This window comes from Triplophysa rosa, linkage group LG2 (assembly GCF_024868665.1).
Source record: "Triplophysa rosa linkage group LG2, Trosa_1v2, whole genome shotgun sequence".
Taxonomy (NCBI): Eukaryota; Metazoa; Chordata; class Actinopteri; order Cypriniformes; family Nemacheilidae; genus Triplophysa; species Triplophysa rosa.
Window position 1 is genome coordinate 19093041 of NC_079891.1, and position 20173 is coordinate 19113213.

Consider the following 20173-nt stretch of genomic DNA (forward strand, 5'->3'; position numbering starts at 1 on the left):
CAGTTCTTAGCCAATGAATTCTGGCAGAGATGGAAACGTGAATATCTGTTAAATCTCCAACAAAGTAAAAAATGGCAGAAAACATCTCGAAATTCACAAGTAGATGATATTGTGATTCTACAAGATGAGAATGCTCAAAGAAATGTATGGAAACTTGCCAGAGTAGTAGAGGTTTACCCTAGTGTGGATGGTATCGTGAGAAAGTTAAGGCTGCTGGTCAGTGGTAGCGCATGCGCTAATGAAAACTCACACAGTAAACCAGTTTATTTAGAGAGGCCTATTCATAAAGTAGTTACTTTAATTGAGGCTAACTAAACATTTACACACACAGTTTTTGTTCTTTCATAAGCTCTTAAGAGAAAATCCCACATTCTGATTTGAGTGATTTTGGTGGGAGTGTAAGTGCTGCTGTGTAATCTGTTTAATAATTATATGATTTGTTTAATAATTAATTGTTCATGATTTGCTAATCTGTCTATTCATGATTTCATGATTTGTCTATTTCATTTAATGCATTCATGATACGAATATTAATATGTTAAAACCACATGTTTGTTATCTTGTTTACTTTAAATGCATGACGCGACAGTGTGTCGCATTGAGCGGAAGTGACGAACTTTAGAGTTGGCGCTATGGACTGAGGAAGAGCGGATGCCTCGTAAGGCTCTGCTAATATTGACGGTATAAGATTATTATTGCTACCTAAACAACAGACTAAAGTTCTCTTTCACAACAAGCAGCCAACGAGTTCTTACGGCGTAAATGCATAACGAAAAGACGCTACAAAGGAAAGGAATAAACGCCCGTTCGAAAGAACTACCTGTGTCTGTGGTGTTGGGAAAGAGCTACAAGTACATTCTAAAATGCTGTAACGATTGAGGTTTGACGTTTTAAGACCGCATTTCCCCTTGTTTTGGTCTATTTTTCTTTTAGAGCCTGTTTCTTTTATTAACCCCAGTAATAATAAAGGTGTTCATAGTGCATTTAATCTTTTTTGCGTTTATTTTGAATGTTGCACTATGGTATCTACTGTATATGTTCACGGAAATAGAGTAACGAAAATCAAATATACTTAATCAGTTATTATACAGTTACTCATTAGGCACTAAAAATATTGTCTGTAATGTCACAGAATGTCGGACTGAAACATAACTGCTCCTTATCAGCCTACTATTAATATTTCGCTCAATGACTGCGCTCCGCTCACACTACGCTCACCCGTAAACCAAATCCCGCTCAGATTCCGCTCTGACATAAAATGTGTCTAGTAAGCCCAATTGTTTCAGTTTATAATTAACTTCTTGAATAAATGTCTCAGTTTAAGTCAGGATAATACAATTTTCTCTCATTATATATAATTATATAATAACTATATATTTAAAAGTAGGCTTTTCTCGTTGCATTTTTCATCAATTAATTTCTTAAATGATCCTTTGACTATGCTCTGGCCAGCCACCCGAATTTGTTTTTTGGCCCGATGCCAAACTTACTTGCCGACCCCTGATGTAGGGCATAAAATATTATTAGCCTAGCATGAACACAATGAATGGTCTATGAGATGCCCTTACTAATGTATTGAAACAAACCCGTGTGTTAGACTGTCTGCATGATTACTCACCTGTACAGCGTGTTCGTGAGTGATCCAAAACAAACCCAGGATTGCACTCACACATTGTACCCAGATAAGATCGTACACATCGACCATTAGCACAGCTACACTCATCTGAGTCTTCTTCTGAACTGTCTCTCTCTAAACGGGTGAAAGAAAAAGTAACAAAACTCTGAGTCACTTCTGTGACTAAATTAACTTTCTGTAAAGTTCAAGGTGAGCAAAACTGTTATGATGACCTGGGTTGTAGCTGGAGAAAGCCGCCAGAAAGTCCCCCTCTCCGTCAGACTCAGTCTCCAAATGCATCTCACACAGTCTGTTAAAAAGTACTGCACACACACCAGAAACCACATGAAGGGAAATTATGTCATTTTCACTTTGAATATCACAATCATTTCGACAACAAGATCCTACTCTTATGAAACAATAATATGATTTGAGAGATTAATATTTCATTAAAAAGCCAAATGGTGTGATTAAAAATGTATAAAGAAATATCATTTAAAATGGATGAGTTGGACCGTTTCAAATGGTCCAACTCATAAATAAATAAATAACAATTGAAATGGAGTAGCTGGAAGGAGAAACAAAAGGAAAGTAGCCAACAAGTACTCAGTATACATTGAAAAGCATTCAAGGGTGAATACTTCATGCATATTGTTGTGTATAATGCACCTATTAGAATCAATAAAAACGATATGTCCTTTCACCGTGAACACATCAAGTATTAAATTCATGATTTAATTGTCGAAGGTATGCAGGGAAAAAACAAGAGAAAATCAGGATCAAGGAAGACCAAGCGCCGAGCCAAGGCCGCAACCATCAACAGATGATATGATTTCTAAAGTTACACAAACGATAAGGTTGATTTGTCAATAAGAACGGATCAATAAAAAGTTAATGAGGCTTGTAAGAGGAATATTAATAGTCGGCGACATTTGGTCTATTTGGAAATAACCACAGCCAAGGTTAATTCTTTGTCGTTGATCGAAGAATCAGCGCTGGCTGTCGATATGAATTATATCTGGTTACCACGCTTATGCTTGTGAAACATAAAAAGTTCCAGACTGTTATATAAAACTTTAGCTCATAAGAGCGTCCTTTTGAATGACAGGGAGAAAGTTCAAGTGGTTAAGATATGCTTCGCATTGCAAAATAGGTTATAGGTGTTAACGCTTCTAGAAAAGCTATATGCATGTTTAAGTTCTAAGGAGGTGCTGGTGTCAACTGCCCTGCGAGATAACATCTCCACTGTGGTTACAAAGTATGTGCGCATTTAGAGACTTGTTTTTACTTAGGTAGGAAAACAATGTATAGCATTGTTCTTTACTGAGCGTGGCTGTTGTGAATCCAAATAAGGAGTCTACATCCTGTGACATAGCCCCTCTGTATATCTGGGGCGCTAGAAAAAGAAACTCTGGACTTTGTTCCAGGCCGAACCTCGTGGTGAAGACTTCTCCTTGATATTTTTGTAAGATTACTTTTTATGATTTGTTATTAAATGAAGTGATGCGATAAACCCCTTTTAAAAAGTCTCAGTGTGAAGTAATTACAAATATACTTATTATCTGAACCTGAATCAAACCACCACCCTGGGGACGGCTGGATGCCTGACAGCGCACTCAATCTGTAGGTAAGATGATATCTATAGTTTGCATTTGGGGCTTTTCAATGCAAATGTGTGTGCGTAGGATGTATGGAACTTAATTTATGTTTGGGTGTCCAGGCGGTCTAGAAATCTCATAACAGTATACATGAATGATAAAGGATGGTGCATTACCTGAATTTCTGTTTGGACAGGTACGGCACTCTGGGCCCCAGCCCCGACCATAGTGACAGCAGCACTCAGAGTAAGTCACCGTCAGCTCATTCCGAGGCATAGTACACATGAGATCCTCATCAACCTCCCGGAAACATATGTCCTTATGTGCTGCAGTGCGATCTGAGAGAGAGAAAGAGAGACGAGGTGATGGAGAATATAAAGGTATAAACAACATACACACATGGAGAGTTTACGGAGGACGAAATTGGATGAGCAGATGAAAACAATGTAAAAATCACAGGCTTTGGACACTGCAATCAATGTTAAGAAATTATTTTTAATAATAGTAAACCACAAACAACACGCTCAAAATACACTGCAAATACTGATGTTTAGTACACAGTGAAAGACAACATGTCTTCACACGTGCCTGTGTTTGCATGCAAATGCAAAGTGAGGTCTTGCGTGACTGCATCTTAACACTGCTAAAAACAACAGATTTAATGGTCCATTCTCAAATTAAAGAACTGGCCGTATAAATTGACCATATCAAATATGGACTGTATCGAGGCCTTTTTATCATACTCGTTTTTAGAAGATTTAGATACATTTTTATTCATCAGATAAAAAATAATTTTATCAATCACCAATGTGTCTGTGTTTGGTAGGTCGAGCTGACTGCTTGTCATACCCACCATCATAGACGCACTGCTTGAGGGCTGCACTGAAGGTAAGAGGCTGCTTGCAAATGCAGTGGAAGGAGCCGGGAGTGTTGACACATTTCCCGTTCCTACAGTAGGAGGGATCCTCACACTCATTCACATCTGAAAGGTGCACCACAGACACACCCGTTACTAAAGAGATGTACAGAAAGAAGGAGAGATATAAGAGAGAAAGGGAAAAAAGGAGGGAGAAGAACAAGGAGAGAGCCATCAGAAGCACACAGTCTTGGGTGAGAACAATGAGATTGGGTGAGATTTTCATTAATATGTAATAATCCAGAAAAAAATAAAGCAGTAATAACATTTTTACGATAAACCTGGAATAACTAGTGTAAAAAACAGTCTGCAACTATTGCGAGAATCATTACCATCATACAGAACTATGAGTCAGGTTAAACAACTAATGCTGGGCTTCTTGAAAAAAATACTCTTAATATAAACAATTGTCTGAAGCATTCTCAGTTATATTAAAATCATGTACTTTTGTTCAGTTTTCCACCATTTCAGGCACTCTTCTCTAAATCATCATAAAACTCATATAAATTCTACAAAATCACGTCATGGTACAGGTCTGCTCACCCGCCTGTTCCTCAGGTGTGACACAACCATTGCGGTCGGTTGCCAAAATCCAGGGCGATGTACAGATGCAATAATAGGAATCTTGTGTATTTACACAGTGGCCGTTTTTGCAATTTGCAGGGTCTTGACACTCATCCACATCTAAAGCAAAACAACGGTAAGAATGTCAACTTCCGCATACTATGACGTGATGATGATTGCATCACAGCCTCGTTAGCGCAGTAGGCAGCGCGTCAGTCTCATAATCTGAAGGTCGTGAGTTCGAGCCTCACACGGGGCATGGTTTTTCTCTAACAAGTAAGCGTTACTATGAAGCGGAACATGCTCATTTAACAACACATACCTGTGACTGTGGGAAAGACACAGTTTTTGTTAGTAGCGTCAGGAACCCAGGGTGGGTTGCAAGTGCAGTAGAATGAGCCTCGAGTGTTCACACAGTGACCATTTGTACACAGTGATTCATCATGACATTCATCCACATCTACAGGGAAAACGGAGTGGGAAAATGTTGTTTTAATGTGAGTTTTTTAATATGATAAATTTGAAAGATTTATGTTTTTGCAAATAGTTCACCTATTGTTAATCGTGACATTATATCGCCCTCTATTGACAGAAACTAAACAAATATTTTCCAAAAAAAGCCACAGCAAATTGCTTGTATGCTTTTTTCAGTTTGTGTGTAGGCTAGATATTTTTTTCTAAAAATGAAACACTTTCTCAAAATAACCACTTTTTATGTATATATTATTTAAAACAATACCTGACAAAAATTAATTCTGAATAAATGAAAGATGTGAATATATTTAAACATTTACTAGATCATTTTATAATATTGCAACCAACATGAGTATTCTTAAAATTGTCTGGGGATCCAATATATTCTTATTATTTAAGAAATGTTGAAACTTAAACTGTTTGAGGTTCTTTAATACAGATAAAGTGAAAGACTTGTTTCCGTATGCATACACTGCCTGAACAGGCATGAAAATTTGTGTGATTTTACCAATACATTCCAGCAGATTGCCGTCATAGTAGAATCCCTGTTGGCAGTAGCATTCAAAGCCTGGCTGTGTGTTCATACAGCGTCCCTCCTTACAGATCTCATTTGAAAACAACACACACTCATCAATATCTACAAAATGAGGAAAATAAAGAGAGATTCAGTTGTTTATTATTTGACAAAGTAAGAGTGTGTGTGTGTAATATGCACTCGTACCTCTGTGCGCTGGTAATCCATATTCTATCTTTCCCTCCTCATGGTAAAATCCTCTGCCGATTGGACAAAGAGAGTGATACTCCGCTAGAAACAACAGACATCAATCAAACCCCTATACATCCATCGATTCATTCATTGATGCATCGATCACATATCTTCCATCAATAAATGTGTCTGTTTGTCTCTAACCTGAGTGGTAGACAGGACAGGGGTAGATCTCACAGTGATCCCCCCATCCCACACCGATAGAACAGCAGCACTCCTGCTTAGAAACATTGGTTGCCAGGACGCTGTCACAGAACACAGTGTCATCCAGATTAAGATAGCATTCCTTCTTATTGTTCAGATCCACCATAACCTCTGTATGGAAAAACAAAGCTATTTTATTTAAGCAAAAATGCACACACAAAACTATGCTTCAGTGAAAAAATCCCACAGCTCCTACCCTCACAGCTGTGTTTGTCTTCAGACAACATGTAACCATCATTGCAAACACAAACATATCCGCCCTGTCTGTTTTCACATACACCATGAGGCTGACACAGGCTCCTGTCCACAGAACACTCATCTATGTCTGAAGCAAAGGAAGTGAGAGAGTGAACGAGGGAACAAATAACTAGAATGGAGAAACTAAAGGAACTGTATGAGATGCCCTCACGAAAACAGTAAAAATCTGCTGTTTTATGCGATTTTACCTTGGCACCGGCGTCCACTGACCAGCATATAACCTTTCTGGCACTCGCAGCGGTATGAGCCCATTGTGTTGATACAGCGTCCTCGCTGGCAGTTAGAGGCACGCTCACACTCATTGATATCTAAATAAATCAAAGAAAGTAAAAGTGAAGTTTACAATTAATCTGTTAATGAAAAACGTGTAGCTATAACCTCACATACTATTGATTGGAAGTCTTGGAATGTTACTGCAATTTAGATTGTAAATGACAAATGTTATGGAAGCAGATGGGTCAATACAGCACACACACACACACACACACACACACACACACACACACACACACACACACACACACACACACACACACACACACACACACACACACACACACACACACACACACACACACACACACACACACACACACAATATATATATCTACACCAAGAGCAAAATATGCTTTTAAGGTTTTTCTGGCCGTTAAATAATGAAGCAAATCCCAGTAAATTGACAAACACAAATGTTAGTAAATTGCATTGTGTGATTAATTTAAATACTCTCCTCCCTTAAATTTAGCTTCTGGCAGAGAAACTGAAACTGAAATTGATACGCAATAAGGTCAGTCTTATGCAATAAGTGCCCACACCTTTTCAGATTCACATTATAAAGATAACTATAAAAAAATAAATTATTCATTCTTCATTTAGGAGAATAGCGGGGTTCACATTACAACTACAATGATAACAATACAGAAAACGATATTGTTAGCCGCTGGGATCACTTTCAGAACGCTTTTTTAATCCCGGACATGAGTGCACATTCAGAGAGAGCATCCAGACTTTGCAGTCATATTTTGGAGAAAAGATGTTTGGGAATGAAAACGAAAGCATCAGCAGCAGGTCATCTACATTCATTTTAGTGACTGGGAAAACTGCGGCATGCAGGCTTAAATAAACATAATGTTATCGTTATCGTCCGCTGGACGCAAATATAGTAATAGTTACCATTATTTATCAAAGTATTTTAATGCCATTTGTCTTTGTATGGAAGTATTTTAATGGCATTAGTCTTTGAAGCAAAAGCATGAAGCATGTTGAATTACCACTAATCAAAAATAAATTTGTTGCATTACCAGTGCTTGCACTTTTAGAGTCTGCAATTGAATGTGGTTGTATAATTAAGCTGTGAATATTTCAAATTGAAACATTTCACACACCATTTCACCGTTTAAAAATTCAATAATGGAAATTCACCTTTTAAATTTCATTTAAAAAATTTAACTTGTTTTAAAATAATGCCTTTAATATTCGACAGAAAATGTTCAGTCCATATTCTTTCGGGTTAAAAATTTGCTCCCACAAATTCAGTGGTTCAAATTTGGCTTGAAATTCCAAGTTTCACATCGGGGAATCCCAGGAGAAGCAATAGAGCACGGAATCCACCGATGCATGATCTCTACTTGCTGCCTGACTGCTTCACCAGCAGGTGGTGCCTGTCGATTCTGACGAAGACCAAAGCAAGAAATGCAGATACTTTTTATATGCTGGCCGCACAGTCCACTCATCTGCTCAATTAAGTGAATTTATTTGTTTTTTCAGAAATTTTACTGACGCTTGCACTGCAGTCCGCACAGACAGACACTGTAGGCCTATTATGCTCAGACTTCGACTGCCTCCTGTTCTGGCTTTAAGGAATTAAGTTATTTTTTCATTCAGCACATCATGTTCACATAAATCTTATGCATCATCAGGACATTTATTGTGTTTAAAGCAGCCAAATAACTGTGATCTCAACAAGCAGCTCATTGACAGCCACTCTCATTTTAACGTGTGGTACTCTCCCACTATGTGCATCTTTTTATATGATAGTAGCAGCAATCTCTACAAGCTTTCTTTTTATTTTCCTCACATGATCTTGTTTTAAAGGGGTCAGGGCCGGCCCAGCCTCTGTTGGTGCCCTAGGCAAGATTTTAGATTGCGCCCCTACTATACAAAATAAATAAATAAAAATATCTGAAAATTAACTTTTTTTAAAAGCAAAATTCATATTTATTTTAATATAACATGAATTTTGATCAACATAAATAGAAAGTAAATAAATAACAACTATAAAATATTTGTAATAAAAATGTTGCTAATTACATACTCATTGTTTGAAAACAACGTTGAAAATAAAATAAAAATTTCTCAATAATACTGTAGATAGAGCTCATAAAACGAATATTTGACTATTATTATTATTTAGATAAAGGTCAATGAGAAAGTTTTTTTTACATTTTGTAAAGCTACGCGCAAATGCTGTAGGGATTACAAATAAAAGATTATTGTATTGTTTTGGATTTTCTTAAATAAATGGCATGGCCTAGTAACTGTGCCAGTAAACACTTTTCGCAATTCACTTAGTTGAAAGCAGTCAAAAACAGCCCGCACTGTCAGCGTTACCAGTAAAATGGTTTAAAATAAGCAAGCTGCTCCGAGTGGGATTCGAACTTAAAACAGTCAGAACAGAATGGGATGTATTCGCTTTAACCACAATGCCACAGTCTAACATAAGTAATGGGGGCATTTCTTGAAGTTTTCGAGTGAAGTTTCCCTGCACAGACCACACTAGCTGGTCTCCGTTATACATGCATAATTAAAGCGTTAAGATTATCAATCATAGTTAATCATAATCGCGTCATGATGCAAGAAGCTGTTCACATGTCGCGTTTTTGCGCTCTCGTCTGGCGCCCCTCTGGTCATTTTGTGCCCTAGGCAACTGCCTATGTCGCCTATGCCACGGGCCGGCCCTGAAAGAAGTCATATGACACGGCTAAAACGAATATTATCGTTTGTTTTAGATGTAATGCAATGTGTATACACGATTTAAGGTTCAAAAACTCTGTATTTTCCACATACCGTGCATGTTTGTATCTCCTCTTTGCCCCGCCTCTCTGAAACGCGCAGATTATTTACAAAGCTCAACGCTCTGAAAAGCGATGTGTGCTATGATTGGCCAGTTAACCAGTGGGTAGTGATTGGTCGAATACTGGAAGCATGTGATGGAAATGTAACGCCTCTTACCATATTTAGAACATCAGGTTCCAAAGCAATTGTATACTTTGTATACAAAGTATACATTTGGGCAGTCTTAGTCAACTCATACCACGAACTGACGTAGATTTGTGGGGGTGTGGTTACACGAGGCGTTTCAGGCAGGTCTGGGTGAGCAATCGCTTTTAGATAGAATTCATCTTTTGTTCCGACACTTTCATTTTTGCAATTTTACGTGTCTAATACATGCATGAGCAACTTATAACACAACAAAGACACAGAAAAACACGTGTTCGCGCCATATGACCCCTTTGATTTGCGACTCTCAGAAAAAGCTGGATGTGAATTGTGGAAACATTTTTTTTATTTTTTATTTTGTTAATACAAGACTAAAACTGATCTTGTAGCCACGCGCACTCCTTGTGCTATAGCAGGTCAGATAAATAGACCAGATACAAATAGACAGCACTTTCTTTAGAACCCGATTAGAACCGAAACGTTGTGTGTAGCCTACAGCCTGCAGCCAAGCAAGATACTTGTACAAGCCTTGTATTTTAAGTAATGTGCCATCTCTGTGTTGCATTAAATGTTATTAACTGACCTTCACAGTGGCTTCCCTCTTGTGTAGGCTGGTAACCAGAGAAACACTGACACCGGAATGATCCCTCAGTGTTAATGCATTGACCATTAGCACACAGACGGTTATCCAGACACTCATTAATGTCTGTGGAAACATAACCATCCAAAAATGTCTTCCCAGAATGAAACATAAAAAACTAAAATAAAAACTGGTTTTAACAAATTTGCATTTGACATGATGTTATTTAAGGGATAGTTCATCCAAAAATATAATTTATTATTCGCCCTCATGTCATTTTAAGTCTGTATGACTTTCTTTTTCCAGAATACAAAAGATATTTTGAAGAATGTTGGTAACAACTTTGATTTCAATTGACTTCGATTGTGTGGATACAAACTACTGAGACGTTTCTCAAAATATCTCCTTTGGGTTCTGCAGAAGAAAGAAACTAGTTTCAAACAGCATGCGGGTGAATAAATGATGACAGAAGTTGTATTTTTTGGATGAACTTTCCATTTAGTTGTGTTGGCTGTGTGCCACTGACCTCTGCATCCTTTGCTGTCAGCCTCCGGCAGGAAGCCTTCATTACAGAGACACCGATGTGATCCCTGCAAGTTCTCACATCTGCCGTTGAGACACACACCACGCTTCTGACACTCATTGATGTCTAAAGGAAACACAGCTCTTGTAAGATTACATTTATGTCAAATTTAACTCGAAAAACCTGGATAAAAACACTTATGTCATGGCTGAATAACATGGCCTTTTTAACAATATGGATGTCTAGAGAGCAGGCTGGCTGTATATAACATTTCTGAAAATTCTAGATAAAGGATGACTACACCGAAGATGCATCTGTAAAATCTTTTGATTTATTTTGGAATAATTACATTTGTGTCTGAATGGTAGTGTATACATAACACATATAAATTAAAGCCGAAACAAATAATAAAATGGATAAAAAAGGAAACTAAATTACATACGTATTTGGAAGATGTTGGAACTAAAGAGGATATTGTAAATAAATTAGCCATATGTACTGCTATTGTACTTTGTTTAACCAATCCAAAGCTCTATAAAATACGACCATAAAACAAGCAATTTGTTTAATCACTAATGATAACATAGAATGAATACATTCAAATAATCATTCAAACAAACCATACGGTTTTCTGGTCAATTACATATCCCTGACTGTTGCCACCAAAAACCTTGTCATTACATCACTGACAGACAATACCTAGGAGCTTTTTTTGTTTACCTGTGAAATGCCTAGAGCTTGTGTAAGGAGCTCAGTAGAAGATGGAAGTTGATGAAGTGCATGTGAGTGGTTGCATGTGTATACATGAAGGTGTGCGCTTTTCAGACCGTAACAAACTCCTCCTTGTGCATGGTATCCAGGTTGGCAGGGTATGCACTCATAGGATCCAACAGTATTCTCACACTGTTCATCAGGACAGGTATGAGGATCCAAACATTCATTAATATCTGCAGAGAGAGACACCACTAACATTTAGATTCTCACAATCACAAACAAATAGAACATTATGTATATCTATAAGTGTCAATACATGGGTGGGTGTCCTCACCTTCGCAGGAAGGTTGTCTGCGGGATTTGCTTTTGAAGCCAGGCAGACACTCACACTTATAGGACCCATGCAAATTAATGCACTGCCCTCCAATTCCACAGATATCAGGTTTAGAACACTCATTTATATCTGGAAGTATCCATGCAAACAAGTGTTAGTCACCATTTATTTCTGCAGAACTATCTATAACTGACACTGTCCTTTAAAGTTCACATGAAGTGGCAGCGTACAGTAGACATGTGTCTGGTATGTGTCATGTGACTCTAACCAGTGTCAATTATAGTAGAAATAGACTACCACTGAATATAACCTTTGCTGGACACTCACCGATACATCTGCGTTTTCCATTTTGCACCACAAGTTTGAAACCATTGTAACAGTTGCATCGGTAGGAGCCCACAGTGTTAATGCAGATGCCTCTGCCACATGGTTCAGAATCACATTCATTTTCATCTACAGAGAAAGAGACCAAATGTTATAAATAATTATATTGATCTTGTAAAAATACTGATGTTGATGTTTTTATCCCTTGACCATTACATTAGTATGTTAATTAATACACCAATAGCTGAGAGAGCGCTCAGTCTCTTTCTGTCTCAGACATATGCAGGCAAAGATGAATATGTGACCCTGGACCACAAAACCAGTCATAAGGGTCAATTTTTTTAAATTGTGATTTATATATCATCTGAAAGCTGAATAAATAAGCTTTCCATTGATGTATGGTTGGTCGGGATACAGCAATGTTTGGTTGAGATACAACTATTTGAAAATCAGGAATCTGAGGGTGCAAAAAAAGTAATATTGAGAAAATCGCCTTTAAAGTTGTCCATAAGACACGGTGTAGCAGGCCATTGCTAAGAAGAAACAGATTTGTTTTAGCGCTCTCGATTGGCTTACTAATGGCTGTAATGATATTTTGGAGAGTAGATGAAACCAAAAGCGGAAATTCTAAACTTAACATACAGTAGATACCAAACTTGAGTGGGTAATTCCCAAAGAGCGGGCAGTAGCAAGCGAAGTTTGTAGGCATGTTTCCAGCCATTTTTGTTTGCAATTGTCCACTCACAAAAATAAAGTTTTGATATATTTACGGTAGGAAATTTACAAAATATCTTCAAGGAACATGATCTTTCCTTAATATTCTAATGTTCTTTGGCATAAAAGAAAAATGGATAATTTTGACCCATACAATGTATTGTTCTCTTTCATCACCTCATGTTCGAGATCCACCTATGGGAAGGGCATCCGTTCCTGACCTCTGCAGAAGCATCCAATTGCACCAAGTATGGCTTTGACAGACAGGAGCGCGTGCCCTATGCCAGGTGAGGGCACACCCCCTCACATAATGCATAAAGAACCTGCACGCACTACCTTTCCTCAGTTGACATTCGCTTCTCCCGACCTCTGGTTTGTTTCTCACAGCTCGTTGGTTGGACTTCACTGTTGTCTACAGGAGGACATATCTGTGGTTCAGCCTCCGCCAGACGTGATTGTCTTTTACACCAGGTTAGCTGTCTGTTTTCTGCGAGCCCTTCGCACTTTTCGTTAGGCTGCCCGCCTTCCTTCGTCTTTTCTCCTTTTTTCTGTCATCTCGCTGTCTATATCAGCGCCGGCCGCTCCTGGAGATAACCAGTCGTGTGCCTGCTCGGCCGCGTGTGGTGTCCTCATTGCCGCGAGGGATTCCCATCCCTCCTGTGTGGTTTGCACGGGTCTCAAACACGCTCAGGAAGCTATCGATTTCCCCGTAAATTATAGCCATTGCATGGCGCTCCCTGCTAAACTCCGGCGCCGCAGACTCAAGTGACCGCGACCCAGAGTGAGTTGGGGTTGTCTGACTCTGATGGGGAAAATGGACATGCTGATGCGTGCCTGGGGACCTACCGCGGTGCGACCTCCCTAAACTGGGCCAACTGTAGCGACCAAGTGTCCGGATCGGGGGACGAGGATGGTGCAGGCCTCCTCGGTTCAGATTACGGGGTCTCCATCCCGTCGTCTGTAACCTCTCAGGTTACTGCTTCCGCTGCCTTGTCACAGTCGATCCTTTTTGATATTTGTGCGCGAGCGGCCTCAACATCGTATGGCCGACTTTACTAAGTGCTTCTGACCAGGTGAGGGACCTCCAATTATACACTTATGCCTTCCCCTCCGTCTGTTTTGCGGGTTTTTACTGCTGCCGCTGGTTCGCCTCCACGTGGCCCCTGCAACTTTGCAGCCTACCAGAGGCTCTCTCGTCCTCCGCACTGTTCAAGCTACACCATTTAGTCATCGCAGCCATTTTGTGGGGGAAGAATGGTCCTCCACCAGCATCGTCGTACTCTGCGACAACAAAGCAACCGTGCATTGTATCAATAAAGGCAGTTCCCACTCCCCCGCACTAATGCCCTTTCTGAGACGCCTCATATGGATCTCAGCCTGCGACCTATTCATTCTCACCGCTAAACACGTCCCCGGCTGCCAAAACCAAATAGCTGACTCGCTCTCTTGTTTTGCCTTTCAGAAATTCAGGCAGCTGGCGCTGGACGCAGACCTACTCCTGACCCCGGTTCCTCCATATTCAGCACTCATATTCTCATAAACCACCCACTTAAAGCCCTCCTAGATGCCTCCCTCATCTCCATCCTCCAAGCCGTTTCTCCCAGGACCCTACAATCCTACCTATCCACATCTTGGAGCTTCAAAGCTTTCCAACACAACTATAGCCTGCCATTCGCCGACTTTTCCCTGCTCACCATTACCTCCTTCATCTCCCACCTCAACACCGTAAAACACCTCCAATCCAGCTCCATTAAAGGGTATCTAAGCGGAATCCAATTTTTTCATAAACTCACCATTGGCTCACTTTCCCCAGCTATTACCAACTCCCAGACATCTATGCTCATCAAAGTAATCGAGAGAGCCCAGCCCTCCTGCCCAGACCCCAGGCAACTCATCACCATGGAGGTCCAATCCAAATGCATTTCCTTCCTCCGCAAAGGCTACCACTCAGTCCACACCGCACGCATGCTCAACGCCATGTTCATCCTGGCATTTTCGGTTTCCTACGTTGCTCAAAGCTCACCGTCATGTCTAGTTTCAACCCAAAACTCCATGCAACCTTCTCCAACCTATCCGTCCTAGACCCTGGAACCATCTCCTACTTTATCAAACAAAGCAAGACTGACCAAATAAACAAAGGCCACCACATCTTCGTTTTCAACCTCCAGTCCCCCATCCGACCATACCAAGCTCTCTCAGCCTACCTGCATCTCCGACGCCTTCAGATCAAACTCCCCTCCAACCCACTCTTCGTGGACGACTCCAATCACCCCACTACACGTTTCTGCTTCCAAAAGTACCTCAAATCTGTCCTACTCCTCTCTGGCTTCCCAACCAACCATTTCTCCAGCCACTCCTTCCGCATAGGCGCGACAACCACGGCCGCCCAAAAAGGCCTCTCCGAACCCCAGATCCAAATTCTGGGTCACTGGTCATCAGAGGCTTTCAAGAGATACATCAGGTCAGATCGATCCCACATCATAAAGGCCCATCAGACCCTCATCGCCCGAATCATCTAGTGCCAACCCGCACCCAATTGCTCAATTTTCCCCACAGGGATCCGCTACCACCTTCTCCCCCCCACCGCAGCAGGGGCCTCTCTATCATTTCCCCACTGCCGCTGCAGTGCAGCTCCCGCAGGAGCCTTCCTATGCCTTCCCAACTGCCTCTACTTCCTTTGCTCCCCCAGCAGCCTTAACCTTTACTCCGCACCCCAGGAGCCCTATCCCTACTCCGCAGTAGTGCCCGCTCCACTAGACGCAATAGACACGCTCTCCCCGCTCCAAGCTGGGCCAGCACCTTGCCAACTCAAGCCAGCCTCTTTTGGGGATACGTTGCTCCGGGTGCTGTCCCACACCAGTTGGATCTTTTGGGGGTATGCTCCAGGTTCTCCCTCGTCAAGGGGCGGGTGCTCCGAGTTCGGGGAGAATCACCGAGCTCAGAGCCCTCACCCCGGGACAGCACGCCAAATACGCATACTATCCGTCCCACTTTATTATCTGCAAGGCTAACTCGTGAAATAAGCTTCGGACCCTGTCTTCCCGAAAACACAAGAAATGCTGTAAAAGCAAACGAATGCAATACACAATACATCACACAGATTTACAAAATGCTCTGGCTCATGTGTTCCCCAAAACACGAGAAACTCGAGAAATGAGCAAACGAATGCAACACCTTCGTTTATGAGAGAGAACTTCTCTCCCGTGAGAAAAAGTGTACAAGCAGTGTCACTACACAGCTCCCTACACCAGTCTGACTCAGATTTAATAAAATCTTCGGCCCATGTGTTCCCCAAAACACAAGTTACTTCGAAAAAGCAAACAAATGCAACAATTTCATTTACAAGAGAGAACGTCTTTCCGCAACCCCTCATGCTGCCCCTAAGTGTTCCATTAGATGGAGCCATTGTATCGCATATGAACGAACTGGCCGCTCCAGCAGCCCGATGCGATCCATCAGTATATATGGGGACTCTTGCAAATCATATAACAGCCTGGCAGTCTATGACAGCTCCAGACTGGGTGATTCGCACTATAACGAAGGGGTACAGACTTCAGTTTGTCAGAAAACCACATCGTTTCAGCGGGGTTCTCTCTTCTTACACAGAGGAGAGCTCTGCTCACATTCTGAATGATGAAATATCTGCCCATCTCGAGAAGGGGGTGGTACGGGTGGTACCTGGGGTTTTACTCCCGTTATTTTCTAGTTCCGAAAAAAGATGGCTCACTTTGTCCCATTTTGGAACTCAGAATGTTGAACAAAGATTTAAGGAAATACAATATCAAAATGTTAACACACCTCACTCTCTCTCGCTCAATTCATCAGAACGACTGGTTCACATCGTCGATCTGACGAATGCTTTTATCCACATAAGCATCTATCCTCCGCATAGGAAACTTCTTTGTTTTGCCTACCAAGGCATATGTTACGAATTCACTGTTCTTCCTTTCGTGCTCTCACTGAGTACAGAGAGTGTTCTGTCTGTGTGCGGAGGCGGGGCTAGCTCCGCTCAGAATAGCGGGTCTCAGAATTTTCACATACTGTATAGAGGATTGTCGGATCATAGCTGATTCCAGAGATAAAGTGGTGATATACGTGCATTGTGTGCTTGCTTACATCACCTCACTCAGCTTTAGAGTGAATGAGAGCAAATGCAATCTCACTCCAGCCCAGAATGTTGTATTTTTGAGTCTCGAGCTGAATTTAATAACGATGTGCGCGTGTCTGTCACGAGAGTGCGTTCTCTCCTTAATGAAGTGACTTTCACATTTCAGAGAGGGAGCGAGGGTGCAATATTGCACCTGTCTCAGATTACAGGGTCTTATGGCATCAGATATTCAAATTTTACCTCTGGGCTTTCTGAGAATTAGGGCGTTCATGAATTGTGTTTTTCTCTTCATCTCAGCCCTTTACGCGATCTCGGTCGCGCTGTCACAGTGAACGCTCACAGCAGCGCTGCGCCACTGGAGGAATGCAGAGTTTTACGCTCATGGTACCCTCTAGGGGCGAGTATGTTGCATAAAGTGGTTGTTATGAGATTAGTGGAAGTTAGGGAAAGTACATATTGATATGGGAACTGTAAGAGAGCCGCTGACTTGTAGGTGTGGCCAGACATGTACTAACGAGTCACAGGTGAACTACCAGCGGAAGAGAAGACAGGAGTACAACAGCGCGGTATGCACAGAATGGCGGCGGGCCTGGCGTGAGACTGTCAAGTCTACGGCTGTTGGATGTACAACCCTATTGACTTTCCCCGGGACTTACTTTTCCCAATGATGGGAGTTTCTTTCTTTTGTTAGTTTTGTTTTGATTTGGTATACTTGGACTTCATGTTGCACTTTATTATTTTAATTATTTGGAGCTCCTCACTGTGTGGAAGGCTCTGAGACATTTTTTGCAGGGGCATCATGTGTTGGTATGCTGTATACAGTATATCATGTAACAATACCACAGCTGTAGCACATATCAACCGCCAAGGGAGAATGCACACTCTGGTTCACAAGCTGTTAGTATGGAGCAGGCAGCTTTTTCTGTCGTTACGAGCCACCCATGTTCCGGGCATTCTGAACAGGGGCACAGACCTTATATCGAGGGGGAACCCACTCGATGGAGACTGGCGCCTTCACCCTCAGGCAGTGGGTCTTTTGTGGCAGAGATTGGGCCAAGCAGCCATAGATCTCTTCGCATATGAATTTAAGCCCCCAGGGGACCTTAGAGCTTAGAGCTCACACTACCAGAAGCATGGCTGCCTCTTGGACTCTGCTTAGGGGAGTTTCACTGCAGGACATTTGTGCTGCTGCAAGTAGGGCTCCTCCTCATTCATTTGTCAGATACTACCGGCTGGATGTTACCAGGGCCCCGGTAGTTCAATCTGCATTGGTGGAGGGCTGTTTGTAGCCTTCATTTTATCCCTCATTTAGTCAGGGCCGCTAGCCCTCACCTGCCATAGGGCACGCGCTTCTGTCTGTCAAAGCCAGACTTGGCGCAATTGGATGCTTCTCAGGTACAGGTAGGTAGAGGTCAGGTACGGATACCCTTCCCATAGGTGGATCTCTCCACTCTATGTTTCAGAGAACCGGGCTTACGAATTGTTAGCTATTGCTACAAATATATCCGTGCTACTTATGACTAGTTTTGTTGTCCAGGGTCACATATATTATGTCTATAATTTTTCTCTCTCTCTATATATATACATACTGTACATGTGTGTACCTACCCACACAACTCTTTCTCTGTGCATGTGGTTGGTATCCAGCATGACAGTGACAAGAAAAGCCATTTGGTGTGTTCACACACTCTCCCTGACCACATATATTCCTGCTTAGCTTGCACTCATCGATCGCTGTTTTACACAAACATGAAAAAAAAAGAAATGTATGTCATAATTTACCCTCATGCCATCCTAGGTGTACATGTCTTCCTTTCTTCAGGCGAACACAATTGACCTATCGGTAAGCCCCTCCCCTCGAACGCAGATGAGCCAATGGCAGTTGAAGTTGGCAGTTGCATGGGAACCGGAACTCTGACAACTTTAGGTTTCAGTGCCATAGAGAATCATTGTAAGATCCGAAGCTCTCATCGGTTTTATGGTGTTTTATGCTACAAAAATGATAAAACGTTGTGCCTGGGATACATGTTACACAATTCCAGATGTCCTGGGAGCATGAGGAATGGAATTTATTTTATTCAATTTCCTAAACCCACACAAAAAGAGCAAATTGTGGGCGTAGTAACCCGATTCAACTCCAATCTCAGTGAAGACAGAAACGTTTATTTTCTGGTTGTCATACTTTCACTAAGTTATAGTTACCTTTCTGTCGGTCTCTCGACGTTGTGTCGAACCGACAGATGAGGTTCGTCTTGAGAACCTATCAACTTCTGACTAGTTTAGAAAAGGCCAATGAAATTGGCAAATGAAATTTGCATGCCGGACTCCACCCCCGGATATCCGGGTATAAAAGGGAGATGCGTGCTGCATTCATTCACCTTTTGTTCTTCGGAGCCTTCGTTTCTATGATCGCTTCGAGACTTCACTCTACGCTGAATTACTGCTGGAATCTTACGATGTGGTGCAGCGGACTGTCCCTTCCTGCAGTGACTTCCGGCAGGTTCCAGAGGTGTTCGAGACTTCTAAAAGAGCTACATTTCTCCAGTGTGGCATGTCCCGCTGTTCTCGTGGGTGTGATACTCTCATCGAGGAGGGGGACGGACACGATATCTGCCTCAAGTGTTTGGGTCTCCAGCACGCTGAGGCAGCCTTCGTGGATACATCCTGCCTGCACTGCAGGCGGATGGCGATCCAGACGTTGCGGTCATGGGTGGTTGTGTTCTTTTGGGAGCCAGCCACCACCTTGTCTGCTTCCCGTTCCGTGACAGCAGTGGCTACGGCCCTACCATCCGCTACGGCGAGCAGCAAGGGTGATATGGGGATTATTGTGAGTGTAAATCTGTCAGCCAAGCGCTCGCGGACCGCTCGCACTCCGTCTCGCTCGTCTGACCGTTCCCCAGGAGGCGGTCCCACCCCGTCTTGTTCCTCAGCCATGCAGTCGGAAATGATTCGTGATGACGATGAGATGTTCCTCGCAGCATCGGAGGGTGACCTACTGGCATCCAACCCCGACGATTCCTTGGAGCTCCCTCCTTCGGGGGGTCGAGCCCAGGAAGAGGCGGACGTCGAGATGTCAGCCATGCTTTCCCGGGCTGCCGTGAGCATTGGGCTGCAGTGCACCGCACCGCCCCTTCCCCAATGCTTGTGGCTGGACACATGGTACCTCGGGTCAGAGCGCGACCCTCAGTAAGACCTGGAATGCCCCCTTTTCGGCTCGTTCACGTCAGACTAGTTCCATCGCCCTTACTTCCCTCGATGGCGG

At 42.1% G+C, this 20173-nt stretch overlaps 1 protein-coding gene and 1 non-coding gene across 4 annotated transcripts in view; one reads left to right on the forward strand and one right to left on the reverse strand.

Moving 5' to 3' along the window:
• Nucleotides 1–20173, reverse strand: part of ltbp3 (latent transforming growth factor beta binding protein 3) — a 71572-nt gene that overhangs the window by 14006 nt on the left and 37393 nt on the right. The window contains exons 13-29 of one of the 3 annotated variants that reach the window (XM_057352598.1): nucleotides 18520–18645; nucleotides 12093–12218; nucleotides 11766–11894; nucleotides 11545–11664; nucleotides 10721–10843; nucleotides 10198–10320; nucleotides 6584–6703; nucleotides 6334–6462; nucleotides 6078–6248; nucleotides 5889–5972; nucleotides 5676–5804; nucleotides 5016–5153; nucleotides 4673–4813; nucleotides 4067–4195; nucleotides 3390–3551; nucleotides 1849–1938; nucleotides 1619–1750 (exon numbers count right to left, since the gene is read on the reverse strand). In XM_057352598.1, the coding sequence (XP_057208581.1) occupies nucleotides 1619–1750; nucleotides 1849–1938; nucleotides 3390–3551; nucleotides 4067–4195; nucleotides 4673–4813; nucleotides 5016–5153; nucleotides 5676–5804; nucleotides 5889–5972; nucleotides 6078–6248; nucleotides 6334–6462; nucleotides 6584–6703; nucleotides 10198–10320; nucleotides 10721–10843; nucleotides 11545–11664; nucleotides 11766–11894; nucleotides 12093–12218; nucleotides 18520–18645 (2172 nt within the window). Of the gene's footprint in view, nucleotides 1–1618; nucleotides 1751–1848; nucleotides 1939–3389; nucleotides 3552–4066; nucleotides 4226–4672; nucleotides 4814–5015; nucleotides 5154–5675; nucleotides 5805–5888; nucleotides 5973–6077; nucleotides 6249–6333; nucleotides 6463–6583; nucleotides 6704–10197; nucleotides 10321–10720; nucleotides 10844–11544; nucleotides 11665–11765; nucleotides 11895–12092; nucleotides 12219–18519; nucleotides 18646–20173 lie in introns of all 3 variants that reach the window. The other 2 variants (XM_057352588.1, XM_057352608.1) reach the window with 2 other exon arrangements.
• trnam-cau (transfer RNA methionine (anticodon CAU)) lies at nucleotides 4880–4952 on the forward strand. The gene has a single exon. It is a non-coding gene; the product is annotated as a tRNA-Met (tRNA).